The sequence below is a fragment of the Neolamprologus multifasciatus genome, chromosome 23, assembly GCF_963576455.1.
Source record: "Neolamprologus multifasciatus chromosome 23, fNeoMul1.2, whole genome shotgun sequence".
In the NCBI taxonomy this organism is placed as follows: Eukaryota; Metazoa; Chordata; class Actinopteri; order Cichliformes; family Cichlidae; genus Neolamprologus; species Neolamprologus multifasciatus.
The window spans coordinates 42,988,969-43,006,323 of record NC_140460.1 but is presented as its reverse complement, the minus strand read 5'-3'; the positions used below and the strand labels follow the sequence as shown (position 1 = coordinate 43,006,323).

At 44.5% G+C, this 17,355-nt stretch overlaps 2 protein-coding genes across 2 annotated transcripts; both read left to right on the top strand.

Moving 5' to 3' along the window:
• The first annotated feature begins 2,368 nt into the window (after window positions 1-2,368).
• On the top strand, window positions 2,369-12,369 carry cep70 (centrosomal protein 70). The gene is made up of 12 exons (XM_085151421.1): window positions 2,369-2,582; window positions 2,653-2,752; window positions 3,101-3,224; window positions 4,635-4,815; window positions 5,252-5,403; window positions 9,145-9,250; window positions 9,332-9,454; window positions 9,545-9,694; window positions 9,824-9,992; window positions 11,496-11,604; window positions 11,677-11,756; window positions 12,005-12,369. The coding sequence occupies exons 1-12, from the start codon at window positions 2,460-2,462 to the stop codon at window positions 12,064-12,066; spliced, it is 1,479 nt and encodes a 492-aa protein (XP_085007547.1). The 5' UTR covers window positions 2,369-2,459; the 3' UTR covers window positions 12,067-12,369.
• A 2,596-nt stretch (window positions 12,370-14,965) lies between these two features.
• LOC146492432 (ankyrin repeat domain-containing protein SOWAHC-like) lies at window positions 14,966-17,126 on the top strand. Its single transcript, XM_085151429.1, has one exon. It carries the CDS (start codon window positions 15,040-15,042, stop codon window positions 16,234-16,236), a length of 1,197 nt encoding a protein of 398 aa, XP_085007555.1. The 5' UTR covers window positions 14,966-15,039; the 3' UTR covers window positions 16,237-17,126.
• Window positions 17,127-17,355: the final 229 nt, after the last annotated feature.

The window sequence follows — 17,355 nt, the reverse complement described above, 5'->3', positions numbered from 1 at the left end:
AAAAAGGTTGGAGACCGCTGAACTAGAGGGTCCAGAGGAACAGCAGGAATGAAAATAACTGAAAGCACCTTTGCAACATCAGACCAAAATTTTCACACATGACCAAAAAATGCACAAAGCCCCCCCGCAATACACTTCCAACACAAAGGGGAGGAGTTTACATCTGTTTTACTTTTTAAAGAGGGTGTGATGTATGCACAATCTTTTTTTTTTTTTTTTTTTTTTTTTTTTTTTTTTTGCCTGTCCCGTTTGGTTCTTTTGCCATCAGAATTATTGTCTAAAGGCGAAGAAAGATGCCCAACGGATTTTCTTTACCAAATTGACCATCCCAGCTTTGCCGTAATGGTCCATTTGATTCACCTTTTATTCTTTATTTTATTTTCACTTGCTGAATACGGGACAGACTTGACTGGGGGAAAGAAAAGGGAGAAAGAAAGAGGGGAAGAAAAACAGTTGAGAAGAGGGACGGGGGAGAAGGGCAAAAAACAAAAACCAACAGAATAAGCAGAAGAAAAAAAAAAAAAAATACATATATCGATCACCTGGATCACCTGTTGAGAAAGAAAAAAGAAAACAAGCAGAAGAAAACGAGAGTAATACAATAAACCACATCACAATGATATATGGGAATATGACAGTAAATACTAAATATTAAACATTATTGTGCAGCACGTAAGATCGACAGCACAGTGTGCATTGAGGTAGGAGCCAAAAAGGGTGTAGTTTGTGTGTGTGATCACCCGTGTGTACACCTGTGAGCATGGACGCGCTTGTTTTCTTAAAAGGTTCCCTCATGTAATGATCTGCTAGAGGGTGTGGGGGGCCACTGCCCCGTCCTCCAGGGCATGAAGCAGGTATGGAGGAGATCAAAACCCCAGACATCCAGAGGCCCCCAGAACACAAGAGACCAAGGAAGATGTATGCACAATCAATACATCACACAATTTTGAACTGAAACAATTTATCCTGGTCACAGACAGATATCCTAGAGGCACAGGCCCAACTCTCCTGCCAGTCTGGACCATTTATAGAGCGGCCTAGGTCTCTTTCCCAAGCCTGTTTAGCAGCCAGGAAGTGAGGGGCTGAGCCGCAGTTAAGTGTCCTTTAAAAGGAACTAATGGAAATGTTTGGGTTTTTAAAGAGCAATAAGTATTTATATGAGACCATAGGTGTAAAAGCTGTTCCGATCCACACTCCAGCCCAGAAGGTGGCGGTAATGCACCTGAAGTTTGACAAGATAGACGAAGAAGAAGAAGAGCCGGGGGGGGGGGGGGGGGGGGGGGGGGGGGGGGGGGGGGGGGGGGGGGGGAGATACCTACCTTGGCACGACACCTGTCGGATAGTTTGCTTGTTACACTTGTTTGAAAAATTGAAGGGAAGAACATTATCACTTAAAGAAAAAAAATATGTGCCATTGTCAATCTTTATATCTTATTAGGGAAATTCCATATACATAAATGTAAATTTCCAAACTCAACCCCACCATTTAATTTGTTTTTGATTGAAATTGAATATTACTTAAACTCTCTTAAATTAACTTCCAATAAAAAAGGTTTGTCATAGATTGAAATTCATTCAGAAATGTTTAACGAATGAGCTGTCACTTTCAAGTACAAAGTTGTTATGAAGTCTGTCACATTCCCCCCCCCCCCCCTTTTTTTTCTTTCCTTTATTTATTTATCCTTCTTATTTCATTGTACTGTATATTGTTACTCTTATTTGCCTTGTATGTCTACTGTACAAACTGAACTGGAATGACTGACTGTTCGCTTTATAATTTCAATAAAGTTGAAAAAAAAAGAACAACAACACTTGTTTGAAAAAAAACCCCTGTCGGATAGTTTTTTGTGTAAGCTGATTGGTGAACAAGTCGAATAACCACTTCCTATTGGTTTACTGTAGTGACATCATCGCGCACTTATTTGAATGACGGAAGGAGCATATTTTCTGTAGGAGATGTCTACAAATTAGCCAAGTGTACATCAACAGCTGGTAACTTATACTAAATTAACCAGCTTTCTTTGTTCACTACGTTAACATTTGCTAAGCTAACGTTCAGGGCTAACGCTAACTTGTTAGCTAGTGCTGCTAACACAGTCTGTGCCTGTTTGCTCGATTACAGTTATATTTTTAAGTGGGCGTTTATTTATCGACTTTTTACAGGAAATACTTACAGTAAGGACTTAATTTAACCACTTTAGGAAGTCTAAGGTGAATGAACGTGAATGGCTGATTAAAGAATACGTTAAACGAAGGTCACCGAGTTGTGTTGAGACGCCAAAAGAAGAGCTGAAGCCCTTTGAACACTTGTTGATCTCTTTCTGCAGACTGAACCGATGAAACAGGTAAGCTCCGTTATTAAAACAGCATGATGACGGTGGTCCGAGGCTGCTGGGTTGTTGGATCGCCTTTCATACACTGCTTAGCGACCGCTCTCAGATACACGAGCTGCATTGTTAATGAAAGCTGGGTTTGCGTTGAGTGGGACGTTTTTACGCGTGGATATGGACTTCAGGACTACTTGTGCTTTACAGTCAAGAAATCAAACATATGTTTATCTGTGGAGCTACAAGCAGTTTCAGGTAGAGCTGTATTTGTGTTGACTGGAAAGTGTTGAACTCGGCTGTCAGTGACGCTTTGTGTGTGTTGCAGCAGGAACAAGTGGAGTGGGATGACGTGAACAAACGTTTACAACATCATGGTTTTAAACCGGTGTTTTTTGCAGATCCCGCTGAGAATAAGAGTCCTGCAGGTAAGAAGAAAAGTACGAGACTTTATCAAAGGTCACGTGTTACGGTGGTCGAAAGTGAACAATCGTATCAGGCTGGAGACTGTAACAACTATAGATGGAAACAAAAATCAGAATTGAAGACGGCTGACTAAGGACAGAGTGTATAAAATTAAAGTGGCTCAACAATATAGTTACTGTGTTAAATGTCAATAGATTTAATTTACATGCAACTTTAAATGAAAAGAATGATTTAAATGGTCTTTTTGTTGTTTACTTGTTTACAAATTCTACTTTGAGTTTTAAGCAAAAATGTTTGGCTTGTCAGTGTGATTTGATGAGTAATGTATTCGGCTGTCTGTGTGTTTGCAGATTTGGTCCTTCTGGACAAGAAGTCGGCTGCTGAGCTGAGGACAACTCTGAGGGTGATGCTCACAGACTCGGAGAGGAGGCAGGCCCTGATCCAGGAGCTTGTCATGTCCAACAACCAGCTCAAGTAAGTTCAGCACCGTGTAAGAAACACTCAAAGTGGTGCTGGGATGTTATTTAGTGATGTTTTCAGTGAAACATGTTTGTAACTATCTGTTTAAACATGGACACTGTAAATAGCCCCCCACCCAAGGACATTATTGCAGTTACGAATGTCATCTTACCGGACTGAACCTCAGACTGTCCTGTGACGTGGCTAGGAGAGCTGGGGTCTGTTTCAGTGACACATGTGCAATGCTACTGCTGGATATTAATAATGTATATGCAGTGTTGTGTAGACCACCTGTCCTGCTGTCATTTAACCTCTCCAACATCAGATGAGTATCAGGAACACACATTTCTTGATCCTCACAGACCAGTACAGGCATGAAATGTGAGACTGGGTGGCACACTGCTGAGATGGAGTCTGTATGGAGCCTGTATGCTCACCAAGTGCCGGCCAGTTTCTGTTGGTGCTTGGCTTTTCTCCAACAGTTCAGTTTTATGTTGATAGGGCCAAATGATAAGTTTCCTCAAGACGCTTTATATTGTCAAGCAAAGACTCCAAATTAGAGCAGAGAAAACCCAACAATCATATGACCCCCTATGAGCAGCACTTTGGCGACAGTGGGAAGGAAAAACTCCCTTTTAACAGGAAGAAACCTCCAGCAGAACCAGGCTCAGGGAGGGGCGGGGCCATCTGCTGTGATTGGTTGGGGTGAGAGAAGGAAGACAGGATAAAGACATGCTGTGGAAGAGAGACAGAGGTTAATAACAGATATGATTCAATGCAGAGAGGTCTGTAGAAGAAAGCAGTCCTACATATTTGTTTAATATGAATACATGTTTAATACATGTCCTGGTCAAAAATGACTCCAAGGTTCCTCACAGTGTTATTAGACCAGCGGTCCCCAACCCCCGGGCCTCGGACCGGTCCGTGAGTCGTTTGGTACCGGGCCGCGAGAGTTGAGGCTCAGGTGTGAAATGTATAGTTTTCAGGGTTTTTATCGGTTTTCAGCGTTATTTTGTTATCGTTTTTATCATTAACTCGGTTTTCCTGGGTCTTTTCACGTGTGTTATGAATAAATCTTCTTTTTTTTCAGTACCGGTACTAGTTTTATTTGTTGTGTTTATCCGCGACACCTTAAAGGCCGGTCCATGAAAATATTGTCGGGCATAAACCGGTCCGTGGTGCAAAAAAGGTTGGAGACCGCTGATCAGACGACATGGTGATGCCATCCAGAGTAAGAGTCTGGCACATTCTTCTGGCTACATGCTCTTCTTTCCTCACCCTTTGAGATTTTAACCTGTTGATGCTGTTTTAATAATTTTACATAGAAGTTTGAAGTCATGTTGCCATAAAGTATTCAGGAGCCTTTCAGGACTACACAAACTGCAGTCAGCAGGTGCAGAGATGCTTTGCTTTGTGTGTCGTCAGAATGGAGGTTCAGGAGCACATGAGCCGAGCAGCTCAGCAGTGTCAGAGGGTCACAGAGCTGGAGGAGCTGTTGGACAAGGTGAAGACCAGAGTCCAGGATCTGGAGGACCGCTACCTTAGCAAGGCAGTCCAGCAGCACAGCCACACACAGCAGCTGCAGAAGGAAAAACTGGACGCACACGTGGGTCATTCAGCTTTTTATTTCACTGTCTTTAAATTTCCCGTTAACAAAAGGGCATTTACAAAGAGTCAAAACAAACGCACTCGAAGCCACAGTTACTTCTTACAGCTCGGCACCAAGTAAATTAAATTTCTTTTGGAAGTCATAATCATGCTGAACAGCTCTGCATGTAAAACACTGAAAAAACACTATAATTCATATAAGCAGATGTCTCCAGGTGTAAAGTTTACATGATGTCACCAAAGTTAACACTGAACCTTGAGCTGTTTCCCGAACATTTAACAGGCTGCCCTGAACTCTTTAAGATGAGTGTAGTGTTTATTTTCATCGACTGCATGTTTCCTTATAGAGCACACATTTAAACATTGATGTTATGTTTCATGTGTCAGTGGTTTGCAGTTTCCGTGTAAAAGAAAAACCTTCTGCGTACTTTCAGAGACGGTGTGAGATTCTAGAGCAGAAGCTGTCGAAACAGAAAGAGGAGGCGACCCAGCTTCAGAGGAAACTCCGTTTCATCACCAAAAAAGAAGAGCAGCGATTGGCTTTGCAGCGTCAAGCCTCCCAGCAGAGGTCTCCTGCAGGTCAACAGTAAGATATTTGAAAACCTCACACACAAGATCATTGAACAAAGTCTGTTCTAGACTGTCTAGGGTAGGCAGTCAGCCATACTGTAGAGGAGGGCTCATGTCAAATAATGCTACAACATGGTTTTTGTAGAATACCAAGTCAAAGTGAGCCTGTCCACATCAGTCAAACATGTTGTTGGGCCCGTGCTCAGAAGTCAGGCCTGTGCCCCAGACGTGCTGAGACATGCAGACGGGAACATGCTGTGAGTTTTTGGGGAAGTTTGACTGAGTCAGCGGCTTAATCTGACCTCAGATTGCCTCAAATTTGGCCTCATTCTACCCCTCTAAGTCAGAGCACCAGCAGAAGAACCTGGAGGAAACAGACCAATCGGACCCAAGCTCAGTGCACGTCACAGTGTCAATGCGATGTCTCGAGAACAATGCGATGTAGGATTTTCAAATTGATACCAGAGTTACATGTCATAAAAACAAATCAGAGACTCGTTTGAATCCTGGTGACCTTGACTTCAAGGTCAGGGGTCAGGTTTTCTGAAAATTCAGTGAATGCAATAACTTTAAAACAAGGCGATGAAACTGTTAGGAGGCTGAGGGCTAGTACTGGCTGCTGCTAGGAGTTTCAGAGCTCTCAAAAGATGTCTAGTTGGATTTGTATCTTGGCTCTGGCTGAGCCACTTAAGGACATATACAGACTGGTCCTGAAGCCAGTCCTTTGTTATCTCAGCTGTGGGCTTAGGGTTATTGTCGTTTTGGACGATAAGCCCAGGTCTGAGCTTCAGAGCCATCTGGAGGCCACTGTGCTCATTAGGACCATCGGTGCTGCAGGGATTGTTCTGTAGTCTTTCCCCTGTGCCTCGATACAGTCCTGCCTCTGAGGTCTGCAGACTGCTCTTTGGACTTCAGGACTTGTGCCCTGACATTCACTGTCAACTATAGGATCTTATATAGACAAGTGTGCTACTTTACAACATGTGCCCAGTCAACTGAATTTACTACAGGTGGACTCCAAGTTGTAGAAACTAAAAGATGAGCAGTCTGAGGAGCTTGGAGAGAAAAGCTTCTGCACTTCTTTAAGTTTCTTGAAGGTGTTTCACGTCTCATCTGAGAAGCTTCTTCAGTTCTCAGAGCAACTGGTGTAATAAAATCTGGGACTCTCCACCTCCTCCTCTTAGAACTGAAGAAACTTCTCAGATGAAACAGCTTCAAAGAAATCCAGACGCTTTTCTTTCCGAGCTCCTTAGACTACAATGACCTGGATGACTGACAACCTTCACAGACTAAAAGATGAACACTTTTGTTAAAGTTACATTTATTTATTTTATGAATCCAGTTTCAAACAAGGCTGTAACATGACAAAATGTGGAGCCAGTGAAGGGCAGTGAATACTGTAAAACCCTTGTAGGTTGTACTGGGAGGGGAATCGGGTGTAAACATCTGCCAAGTCAGTTATGTGGTAAAGAGCAGCTTGTTCTTAAGCAGCCTTGGGCCACTGTGAGTCCTGGTATCAGGAGGAAGTGTTGTTATTTATTTATATAACAATGAATCACAACAACAGTTGCCTCAAGGTGCTTACTGTTGTAAAGCAAACACCCCACAATTATACAGAGAAGAGACGGAAAGCCTATCAGCAACCGCTTTGCTGATTATTTTGATAGTTGACGAATTTGCCTAATTTTTCTTCAATTAGTTGATATTATTTCAATAATGACTGTAGGGCCCCGTGCCCACTGTAGGACCCCGTGCCCACCGTAGGGCCCAGTGCCCACTGTAGGACCCCAGGCCCACTGTAGGGCCCCAGGTCCACTGTAGGGCAAAGGCCAACCGTAGGGCCCCGTGCCCACTGTAGGGCCCCGTGCCCACTGTAGGGCCCCAGGTCCACTGTAGGGCAAAGGCCAACCGTAGGGCCCCGTGCCCACTGTAGGGCCCCGTGCCCACAGTAGGGCCCCGTGCCCACCGTAGGGCCCCGTGCCCACGGTAGGGCCCCGTGCCCACTGTAGGGCCCCGTGCCCACAGTAGGGCCCCGTGCCCACTGTAGGGCCCCAGGTCCACTGTAGGGCAAAGGCCAACCGTAGGGCCCCGTGCCCACTGTAGGGCCCCGTGCCCACTGTAGGGCCCAGGCCCACAGTAGGGCCCCGTGCCCACCGTAGGGCCCCGTGCCCACCGTAGGGCCCCGTGCCCACAGTAGGGCCCCGTGCCCACTGTAGGGCCCCAGGCCCACTGTAGGGCCCCGTGCCCACTGTAGGGCCCCGTGCCCACTGTAGGGCCCCAGGCCCACTGTAGGGCCCCAGGCCCACTGTAGGGCCCAGTGCCCACTGTAGGACCCCAGGCCTACTGTAGGGCCCAGGCCCACTGTAGGGCCCAGTGCCCACTGTAGGACCCCAGGCCCACTGTAGGACCCCAGGTCCACTGTAGGGCCCAGTGCCCACTGTAGGACCCCAGGCCCACTGTAGGGCCCCAGGTCCACTGTAGGACCCCGTGCCCACTGTAGGGCCCCAGGCCCACTGTAGGACCCCAGGTCCACTGTAGGGCAGAGGCCAACCGTAGGGCCCCGTGCCCACCATAGGGGCCCCGTGCCCACTGTAGGGGCCCCATGCCCACTGTAGGGGCCCCAGGCCCACTGTAGGGGCCCCAGGTCCACTGTAGGGCAAAGGCCAACCGTAGGGCCCCGTGCCCACCATAGGGGCCCCATGCCCACTGTAGGGCCCCATGCCCACTGTAGGGGCCCCAGGCCCACTGTAGGGGCCCCAGGCCCACTGTAGGGCCCCCGTGCCCACTGTAGGGCCCCGGCACACTGTGGCTGCAGCTTGCTCTCCGATGCATCCGTTGGAGTCTGAATGTGTGTGAGTGTACTTTGGTTGCTCCGAGTAGAAAAGTGCTCTGTAAGAACCAGTCCATCTACCAGTTAAACCCTGGTTTTGTTTTCGTCACCATGAAAAATCCTCTGAGGCTTTGGGGATCATGTCACAATAACTCATCATTCATGCATGTTTATCCCAGTTTGTTCAGCAAGTTTCAGTAACTATGTAAGAAGCTGCAATCGCTTCCCTCCTGTAAGATATACCTACAAACTCCAAGCTTTCCTCCACAGCATCTCCTAGATCCTCAGTTAGGGCTGCTCGATGGCAAAAATGATCACGATTATTTTCACTGGAGATCTCGATTATTTGACGATATTTATTTAACAATAACAATGTGTTGAATAATGGCTTTAAAGATCGTCAAAAAAATATATAAAATAGTGTGCAAATACTGATAACAGTGCAAATGTTTGCAATATAAAACATAAATGAAATTGAGCAGTGGTCTTTCGAGGATAAACGTTACTGCGTTGTTATCTCCTGGTGTCTCTGGGAGCTCAAAGGTGTTATTCTGAATATTCACGGCAGCTGTAAAGCACGAGGGAGGTGCTAATAATCGGCTCAGTCATTTTTAATGATCGTTGAAAGCCCAGATCGTAATTTAGATTAAAATTTGATTAATTGAGCAGCCCTATCGTCAGTCACACTCCATTAGAAATGGTCATGCGCTGCATTGTGACTCATGATAGACACAAAATCCACTTTAAGTAGAAACTGAACTCCCATTGACAAACAAAAAGCCTCCAAATAGTGTTTAAATATGAGTCTCATGAGTTCTTTGCTGTCCAGACTTTAACAGTGTGAGATGACCAAAGTGAATTTGACCCGTTCCTGAAATTAAAGTAGAATTTCTGTATCCTGGAGTTCATCTCATTTCTCATTCGCAGAGCCAACTTCCTGTGGAGCTCGCCAAAACAAGACGGCACAGCTGAGATGAGCGAGCTCATCAGTGACCCAGCGAAGGAAGCCAGGCTGTGTGTCTACTATCATCACGTAAGTGTGACTGGATGGAGTCTCGGGCACGTACTGCTTTCCTGACATAACAGAAATATTTCTTCTCTCCTGAAATTTCAGCTGTTGAGTGAGATTAGTGCAGTTGTCACTGATCATAAAGGTGCTTCGAGAGTGCACAGCCCGGACTTCCAGGATGTCCTGTCTACACTGAAAGTGTGGGCGGAGCAGCTTGACCTGCTGAAGGTAACAACAACCTGCGAAGCTATCTCGAGCAGGTTAGGGATGTGACGTTTGCTTTGAAGATGAACTTCCTGTGTATGCGTTTGTACGTAGGGTCTTCAGTGCAGTTTAAAACAACTGTCTGTCAGACTAATGCCCTTACAACCATGTGATGGTGGTGATAACACTGACAAAGCAGCGGAGGTTGGAGACATGTTGCTGCTTGTAGACGCCATGCTGGAAAACGCCTCGGCTGATGATAAGGTACAAGTTAGTTACTCTTTTTTGTGCTACTCCATCAGGCTGTTGTGTGAACGACACTGCAGTGGCTCACATGTCTGAGCGTGTACTTCAGAGCAGCCTGCTCATTGGAGCGTTTTCTTTCCTCGTTAGGTCCTCAGAAGCCCCACTCGACACACTCTGGAGTCCATGGTGTCTCATTTTCAGAAGCTGTTTGACGTCACCTCTCTGAGAGGAGTGTACCCCCGTATGAACGAGGTCTACACTAAACTGGGAGAGACGACCAATGCCATGAGGAACCTTCGAGAGATCCTTGATCTAGGTGACTTACACAGAGTGCCTAGTTATAGATGTTATTTACGCAGTATGACAGTCTGGGCTTCAAGAGCATCTCCTGTACACATTTTTCTTTGTTTGGATTGAAAGCCTGAAGTTAAAAGTAACTAAGAGTCATTAAAATAAGCAAACTCGCTCCTGGAGGCAGAGTAGACCTGGACTAGTGCTGATGTCCTCATGATGATCCATTGTTTGACTGTATAAACGTGTGGATGTGAACTGCTCGTTCTTCACATCCAAGATATTCCAAAGTACTGCACAGTAGTGCTTAATTAAAACTCCTGGCACACACACTGTCCAGCACGCTCTGTTTTGCGTAACTATTTTTAAATCCCTGTAGCTCTGCAACCACGTGAGCTAGCGCAATAATTTTTTTTGCATATGAAACCAGAGGAGTTGTACTTACATCTTATGCCATCAGCTTGTCCTCGGTCACAGTTTCCTTCCACATATAGCTTTGCAAAAACTGCATAAAAAGCACTTGCAGCAACAAAAACATAATATTCCAGAAACACACTTTGCTGATCCGATCAGCTGTTCGTAACACTTCCTACGTCCATCAGCACGAACTATCGCATGTCCGCCATGACCTGCCCAAAACCGGAAGTGACGTCATTTTTGCGGAAATGTAGTTTTTTACCATCAGGGCCTCATGAGCCTATACTGGTGTTTTTAAAAGTTATCTTTGACTTTATGACTTTCTGTGTGGTTTCTGGGATGCTTAGGACTCATATTGCACTGCTGGAAATAGTTTATTTTGATGCATATGCTGCTTTTTTGCAAATTTACATTATAATATTTATTTTCGTTTTTCCTGCAGTGTATAAAAATTGGTGTATTTCAAAAATAAAACTATGAAGACACTCAAAATAAATTTCCTGTGGTGGGAAACTATTTTGTGCAACTTTTTTGTATTTACAGTTTTGAGGGATAAGCCTCTTAAATTTCTCTAACTAGAAATATATGTTAAAAAAACAAAAATGATTTTCAATTTTTTTTGTAGTTTATTGCACTTTTTTGCAATGTATGTAATTACTATGCACTTAATGCAGACATATTATTAAAATCTAGGCTGTAATGGTTGTATTGATGTATATCAACTTGAAATGCTCCCAAAAATGGCTCCACAGCATGTAAACATATAATATAAGCTGTGGCAGACTTGGTTCTATGGTAGGTCTTAAAGGGTTAACTCCTAATGCACGCCTTGGCCACTAGATGGGGCAGACTGACAAAACTGAATATTTGTGTAACTGTATCGTCATCTTTGTTTTTGTGTGGTTATGTTAGTGTCACGTCTCCACTCGCTGTGACTTTGTTCTTGATGACTAACAAGCATCTTCCTCCTGACCTTGACCACAGCAGCAGCTTTCTTAACGACTTCTTTTTCATGCTGCTTCCATAATCAGGAGTCTTCCATGTTACACTGTGGATTACTGTCATTCAGCATCATTCAGCATGCTAACAGGGCTGTCTGTGGTTTTGTCAGACGGTGCTGTTTCTCCTGCTGAGGTTGTGAAACACGTGTCCAGACTGGTGTCCTCCATTGAAAGCATGGCGAGGTTCCCTGAGCTGCTGGGAGACGTTGATATTGACAGGTTTGCTGTTCTCACACATTAGTTGACTACCAGCTGCTCAGGCCTGCTTCAATCTTTGCTGCTGTTTTTCAGCATCATCATGAAGGTGAAGCAGCACGAGGAGTTCTTCCCTGCTTTCCACGCCCTGGTTACAGCAATCTTACAGACTCTAGGTGAATTCAACCAACTCCATTTATTTCATTTACAAATGACTTCTTGGTAGAAATAAATCCAGGACTCTCATCCAATAATTACTGAGGAAGCATGAAGATGAACAGATTGTGGTGTTTCCAGCTCGCAGTCAGAATCATTATGGCGTTGGGTGCCTTCCAAGCACTCATTGTGAACTGCTCGTTGTAATGTGATTTAAGACGATCCTGGGCTGGGATTGGCCGAGCTGACTTTTCTCTCTGTGTTACAGGAGTGAGCCACCTAGACGACATCCTGCCAGCTCTGAAGGCTTTGACAGGAACAGCACAGTGACCTGGATCAGTCAAACCTCTATATTATAAGCTGCCGTGAAAGCTTGGCTGATGCTGTTTTCACCTCTGTGTGGATGATGCCAACACATTTTTACACTTTTGATACTTTACCATTGTAAACCTGGCAGGAGTAGATGAGTTAAAGGCACGACGTGATGGTGCTGTAGGAGGTGTGGTCTCTGAAAATCATGTCAGTGCTGTCAGCACTTGTGTTTGACATGTGCACAGCTGTAACAAAAGCAGGTCACAAATATGGGAGGAATAAAGCATTTGTCAGTTATTAGCAGTTTGATGTTTGTGGCGTCTTCATTTGGTGAGTGCAGCGTCCACACGGCTCATAGATTTATGCTCCCAAGCCTTAAGAAGGAAAACTGTTCCAGCTGTGAATGGACGAACGCCTCACAGGAAGCTGGTTAGCATACCGTGTTACTGAGGGAAACACAAACTGTTGCGCTTTAACACTTATGGTGTTTTTCACAGATAACGTCTCGATCAGTAGCTTTAACTGGACACTGCTGGTTTACCATCAGGATGGTTTATTTGTAGCTGAATCATGGTTAATCCTAATCAGAATATAATCAAACTCATGAACATGTGAACTCATGTAGTCTGAGTAATGGAAAGGATTTGTAGGCCTGACCTTTTTACCCTGACTCCCAGGAGCATTGTTATCCCTGCTGTGAGAGCGCAGCAGATAGTGTGTGATATGTGAGAAGCCCCGACTTTACCATGTACGACTGAAAAGGGGATTTTAGATTATGTTGTGATGAAGAGTCGTGAAGAGAAAAGGGAACCCTGTGAAGCTGAGAGGAGATGTCATATTCATGTGAGACAGATTCAAGAAGAAGTAAACTAATGATGAACTCTGAGTCTTTCTACAATAAAATTAATTCCAGTAAGACTCAAACCTTTGGAGTAATCAATGATAGAGGGACGGTTTTATTTAGCCGTACACCTGAACAGTTTCCCAGGAAACAAACTGGATTTCTGCAGTTTTGAATGTCGAACAGTCTCTTTATTCATTTGAATGTTTGTGGATATAATGGAGACTCTAAGAACAAGATATTACTGGGAAAAAATCACATGTTATTGGAGATCTGAAAGCAAAACACCCAGATGACTTTACATTAGCTGGTGTTAGTTGTGGCCCTGATGAATGGTATGATAGTCTATTTACACCATGAATACAATCCAAACAAGATTCTTTTAATAAGCATCTCAGGACAACTGTTGTTGTGATTTGGTGCTACATAAATAACATTGAATTTAATTGATTGGACACATTTTAACCCCATAATAAGCTGGTTTTCATGGATCAGACCCAATGAAATTGTTGATTAAGATAGTTTTTGGTTTGTTACCCAAGATATTTGTTAAATGTGTCGTAAGCCAACATCTCTGCAGCTGAATCAGAGTACTTTAATTAAAAGTAAGACAAAGTATGGAGAGAAAAGCGGGAGCAACTGAAACAGGCTGCATGCCGGTTGACGCATGCGCACTCCTTAATATAAAAATGATTGATCGTGTGGCGTCACTATTACTTTAAAACCCGGAACAGAACTAACACTGACAAAAATGGTGGAAATTTAACGCATAAAGTTTAAATGATGGTGAAAAAAAATCCTGTTCAGGTAATGAAAAAGGTCAAGTTGTTTATTTATAAAGTGAGAGAATCCCAGAAGACAAGCGTTGAGAAAACTCATCAATGACGTCGGTATCTGTTGTAAAAACAATGTGGTGTCACAGAAGGAACAAGTTGTATCGGAGTAAAGCCAGATGTAAACAGATTTTCAATTCAACTTCATTGACAGCACCAAATCACAACAGCAGTCGTCTCACGGCGCTTCACATTGTAAGGCAGACCCTACAGTAACACACACATGACTGAAGGTGATTAAAAACAGTTGCTACTTCATCGAATTAAAAAAAAGGAGAATAAAAACAAATGTGACGGTAAAATTATGAGCAGCCGTAAAGAAAATGTAAATTATCAGAATATTTTCATAGCTACTCTCAGGTATTATTTTTAGAAAAGGTTAAACTGGTTATTTGTCTAAAGGACTTTTTAAAAATGAACTTGACTCGAGGAGGAAAACGTCTCTGAGAAAATCAGCAGGACAAGATCGCTTCAGCATTTTGCGCAGATATCAGAGGTTCGTAAAACAATAAAACAATGTATACAGTGAAGCGACAGATCATTAGTTTAATAAAACGAAATATTCTGAATAATTTAATTTAATATTTACACAGATGGCTCAAACACATGATGACAACAGTGGCAGCAGGTTTGTTAGATTCTGCTGGAACAGAAAGAAAGTGAAATAATTTGTCAGGTTTCAGTTTTTAACAAACAGCAACGACAGATTTCAGTATTTATTGATCCAACACGTGCTTTAAAAGTATCCAACGGAACTATTGATACACCAAATTACTATTTCACTTACAATAATAACATCTCCCTCGAAAAAGCTTCATAGTAAAGTCGTTAGAAACAGCAGGTTAGACTAATAAATGCTGTGAACAGACATCCATCAGTTCTGGTTTACTCCCAGTATCCTGCCCAGTAAACACTGGGTGGGTCCAGTTGGACTCTTAAACGTGAAAAAAGGCTCTGCGAGAGATTTTCTTCTCAAACTGAGCGATAATATTTTTCCTAGTGTGGCTTTAACACTCCGTCGTGGGTTGTTACGTACACAGGTACACGTGTAAATAAAAGAGTATTTCAGTTTTATAAGCGCTGCCCTGTTTCACAGAAAAATGGTGCTTCGGTACTTAAAAGGTAGAAGTCCAGTAAATCGCAGCTGTGAGTAGTTTCGTGGATGCGTTACAGCCCGCGGAACAAGGCGTGAGCAGAAACACCTGGTTCAGGTTACGGAAATAACAGCCAAGTCAGAGTTCCGCATAATTTCAACACTGAAAGAAGTTGACAGACAAAGTGTCCTCGGTGTGTTTGTAGGACAGCAGCTGGACGGCGATGGGAAACTGGGAGAGCTTCAGACGAGACAACAGGGAGTCCAGAAAGGAGCCGGTTGGAAAAGAGCCCGACGTGCCCGAGATTACAGTGACGCAAGCGTCGCCGCTCGCTCCAGAGAGATCTTTCTTTAGCGCACACGGGCCTGCTCACACTGGCAGGACGGGGCAGGTACTGACTGCTGCTGAGCAGGCTGAGTCACAGGGAAGCCTGAGCGCAGCAGAGGGGCTTAGTGCGACCATGCGCAGAGAGTCCCAGCACAGGTGTCCCTTTGGCCCGGAGTCACAGGAGGAGGAGCGCGTAGATACGCACAGTTTGTCTGGCAGTGACGATTACAGCACCCCGAGAGGGAGTCGCAAGCATTTCATAAAGGTCATGATGAACAGCTCCCCAGGGATTCGGCGCTCTTTTTACCTGTCCCCCAGGGCGGAAGCTGACTCCACCTCTATGGTTTCCTCCACCCTGGACGAAGACAGGACAGCTGTAGCCTTGGAGCCTATGGAGCACGAGTGGATGATGTGTGCTTCAGACGGGCAGTGGAGCAGCTTGCATCGCCTCCTCACCGCAGAGCCCAGCCTCCTCCTGAAGAAGGACTTTGTGACGGGCTTCACCTGCCTGCACTGGGCCGCCAAGCACGGCAAGCCTGAGCTCATAGCCATGATTATTAACTTTGCCAAGCTGCACGACATTTCTGTTAGTATTGATCTTCGATCCAGCACCGGCTACACGCCTCTGCACATCGCCGCCATGCACGGGCACGTGGAGGTGGTCAAGCTTCTGGTTAGAACCTACAATGCAGATGTGGAGATCAGAGACTATAGTGGGAGGAAGGCCTGCCAGTACCTCACCGACAACGTGAGCGTGGAGATACGGAGCATCGCTGGAGGCTGTGAGTGCTCTGCAGGTGAGAACGCTCATCCCAGGGACGGACGACGCTGGAGGATCTCTAACATGAAGCCCCTCAGCCAGCTTAACTCCAACGATTGTGCTTCTGGGGACAGTGAGGGCCAACCCAGGGTGATGCCCCTGTGGAGGAAGTCCTCACTGAGCAGGATGAAGCCCAAACTGCAGAAGCTTCGTGACAGGACATCCCAGATCGTCCACGGCACTTCGTTCAAAGATAAAGAGCAACAGGGAGGGTCAAAGAGAGGCTCTAGATCCAGAGCCAAGAGCCACTTCTTTGGGTCAGATCAGTACTGACAGGATGTGGAGCACTGCTACATCTCCAGCTTATCTTCATTCATCGTTATTGCAAACGAGCTTTCAGTGCAGCGTCTGCTGGACTTGACTGAATCATGTTGATTCAATGGGAATGAAAAACATGCTTCACTAGCTTTGGATGATCAAACAGGAACTTTTCTGTGTGGTGGATACATGAAGCAGCTTTCATGGGCCCACTGAAGGTTGTGGGGTCAGTGGGGGTGGACATGAGCGACTGTACTGTAACAGCTTTTCTCTCCTTTTAGTTTTCTTTATGAAATAAACTAAGGGAGCAGTAACGATCAGCTCCATGATGTACAACAAACAATAACTCCTATTAGCCTTTAAATCAGATCACAGATGGCGCGACTCCCTCTGCAGGTCAAGCTGGGTATTTTTATCCATCCACAGCTGACACTAAAGCCTGTGGACCTTAAGTCAGTAATCCGCCTGCAGTGATCCAGATTACTGTGTCACGAGGCTGCGAGGGAGTGTAAGGTGACAGAAGCTCTGGCAAAGTGTGACCACTTTGTGTGACCGCTGAGCACCGAGTGCACGTCACATGATCCGTGGAGTTCAAGGTTTACTGTATGTGAGGACCAGTGTTGGTCAAGTTACTTGAAAAAAGTAATAAGTAACTAATTACTGATTACTTCCCCCCAAAAGTAATCCCGTTACTTTACTGATTACTTATTTTCAAAAGTAATTATTTACTTAGTTCCTTTTTAAAAACACGATTTACAACCTGAATAGGTGATAAAGTGATAGATCTTTCAGCCCAATTCTACTTTTTCTGCATAATCATCATACAAAATGTAATCAAATAGAAAAGTCTCTTTTTAAAACTTGTTTTATTAGTTTTAATCTTTTAACTTTATGCATCAAGCAAACATTTAATTATCTGCAACATTCTCTGACTGGAAGAAATTAGTTTAACATTTAAACCTATTTTCTGCACATTCCAGCACATAAAATAAAATATTTTGTGTGTTTACACTCAGTCTTTCAAATAGATGCAAGTAAAACACAGCAGAAAATAAATAAAGTCAAAGACTAGCGGTCCTGTTGCTCTATTTTCACCTGTAAAGCAGGAGTGGGGTAGGCGGAGGGTTACCCTGG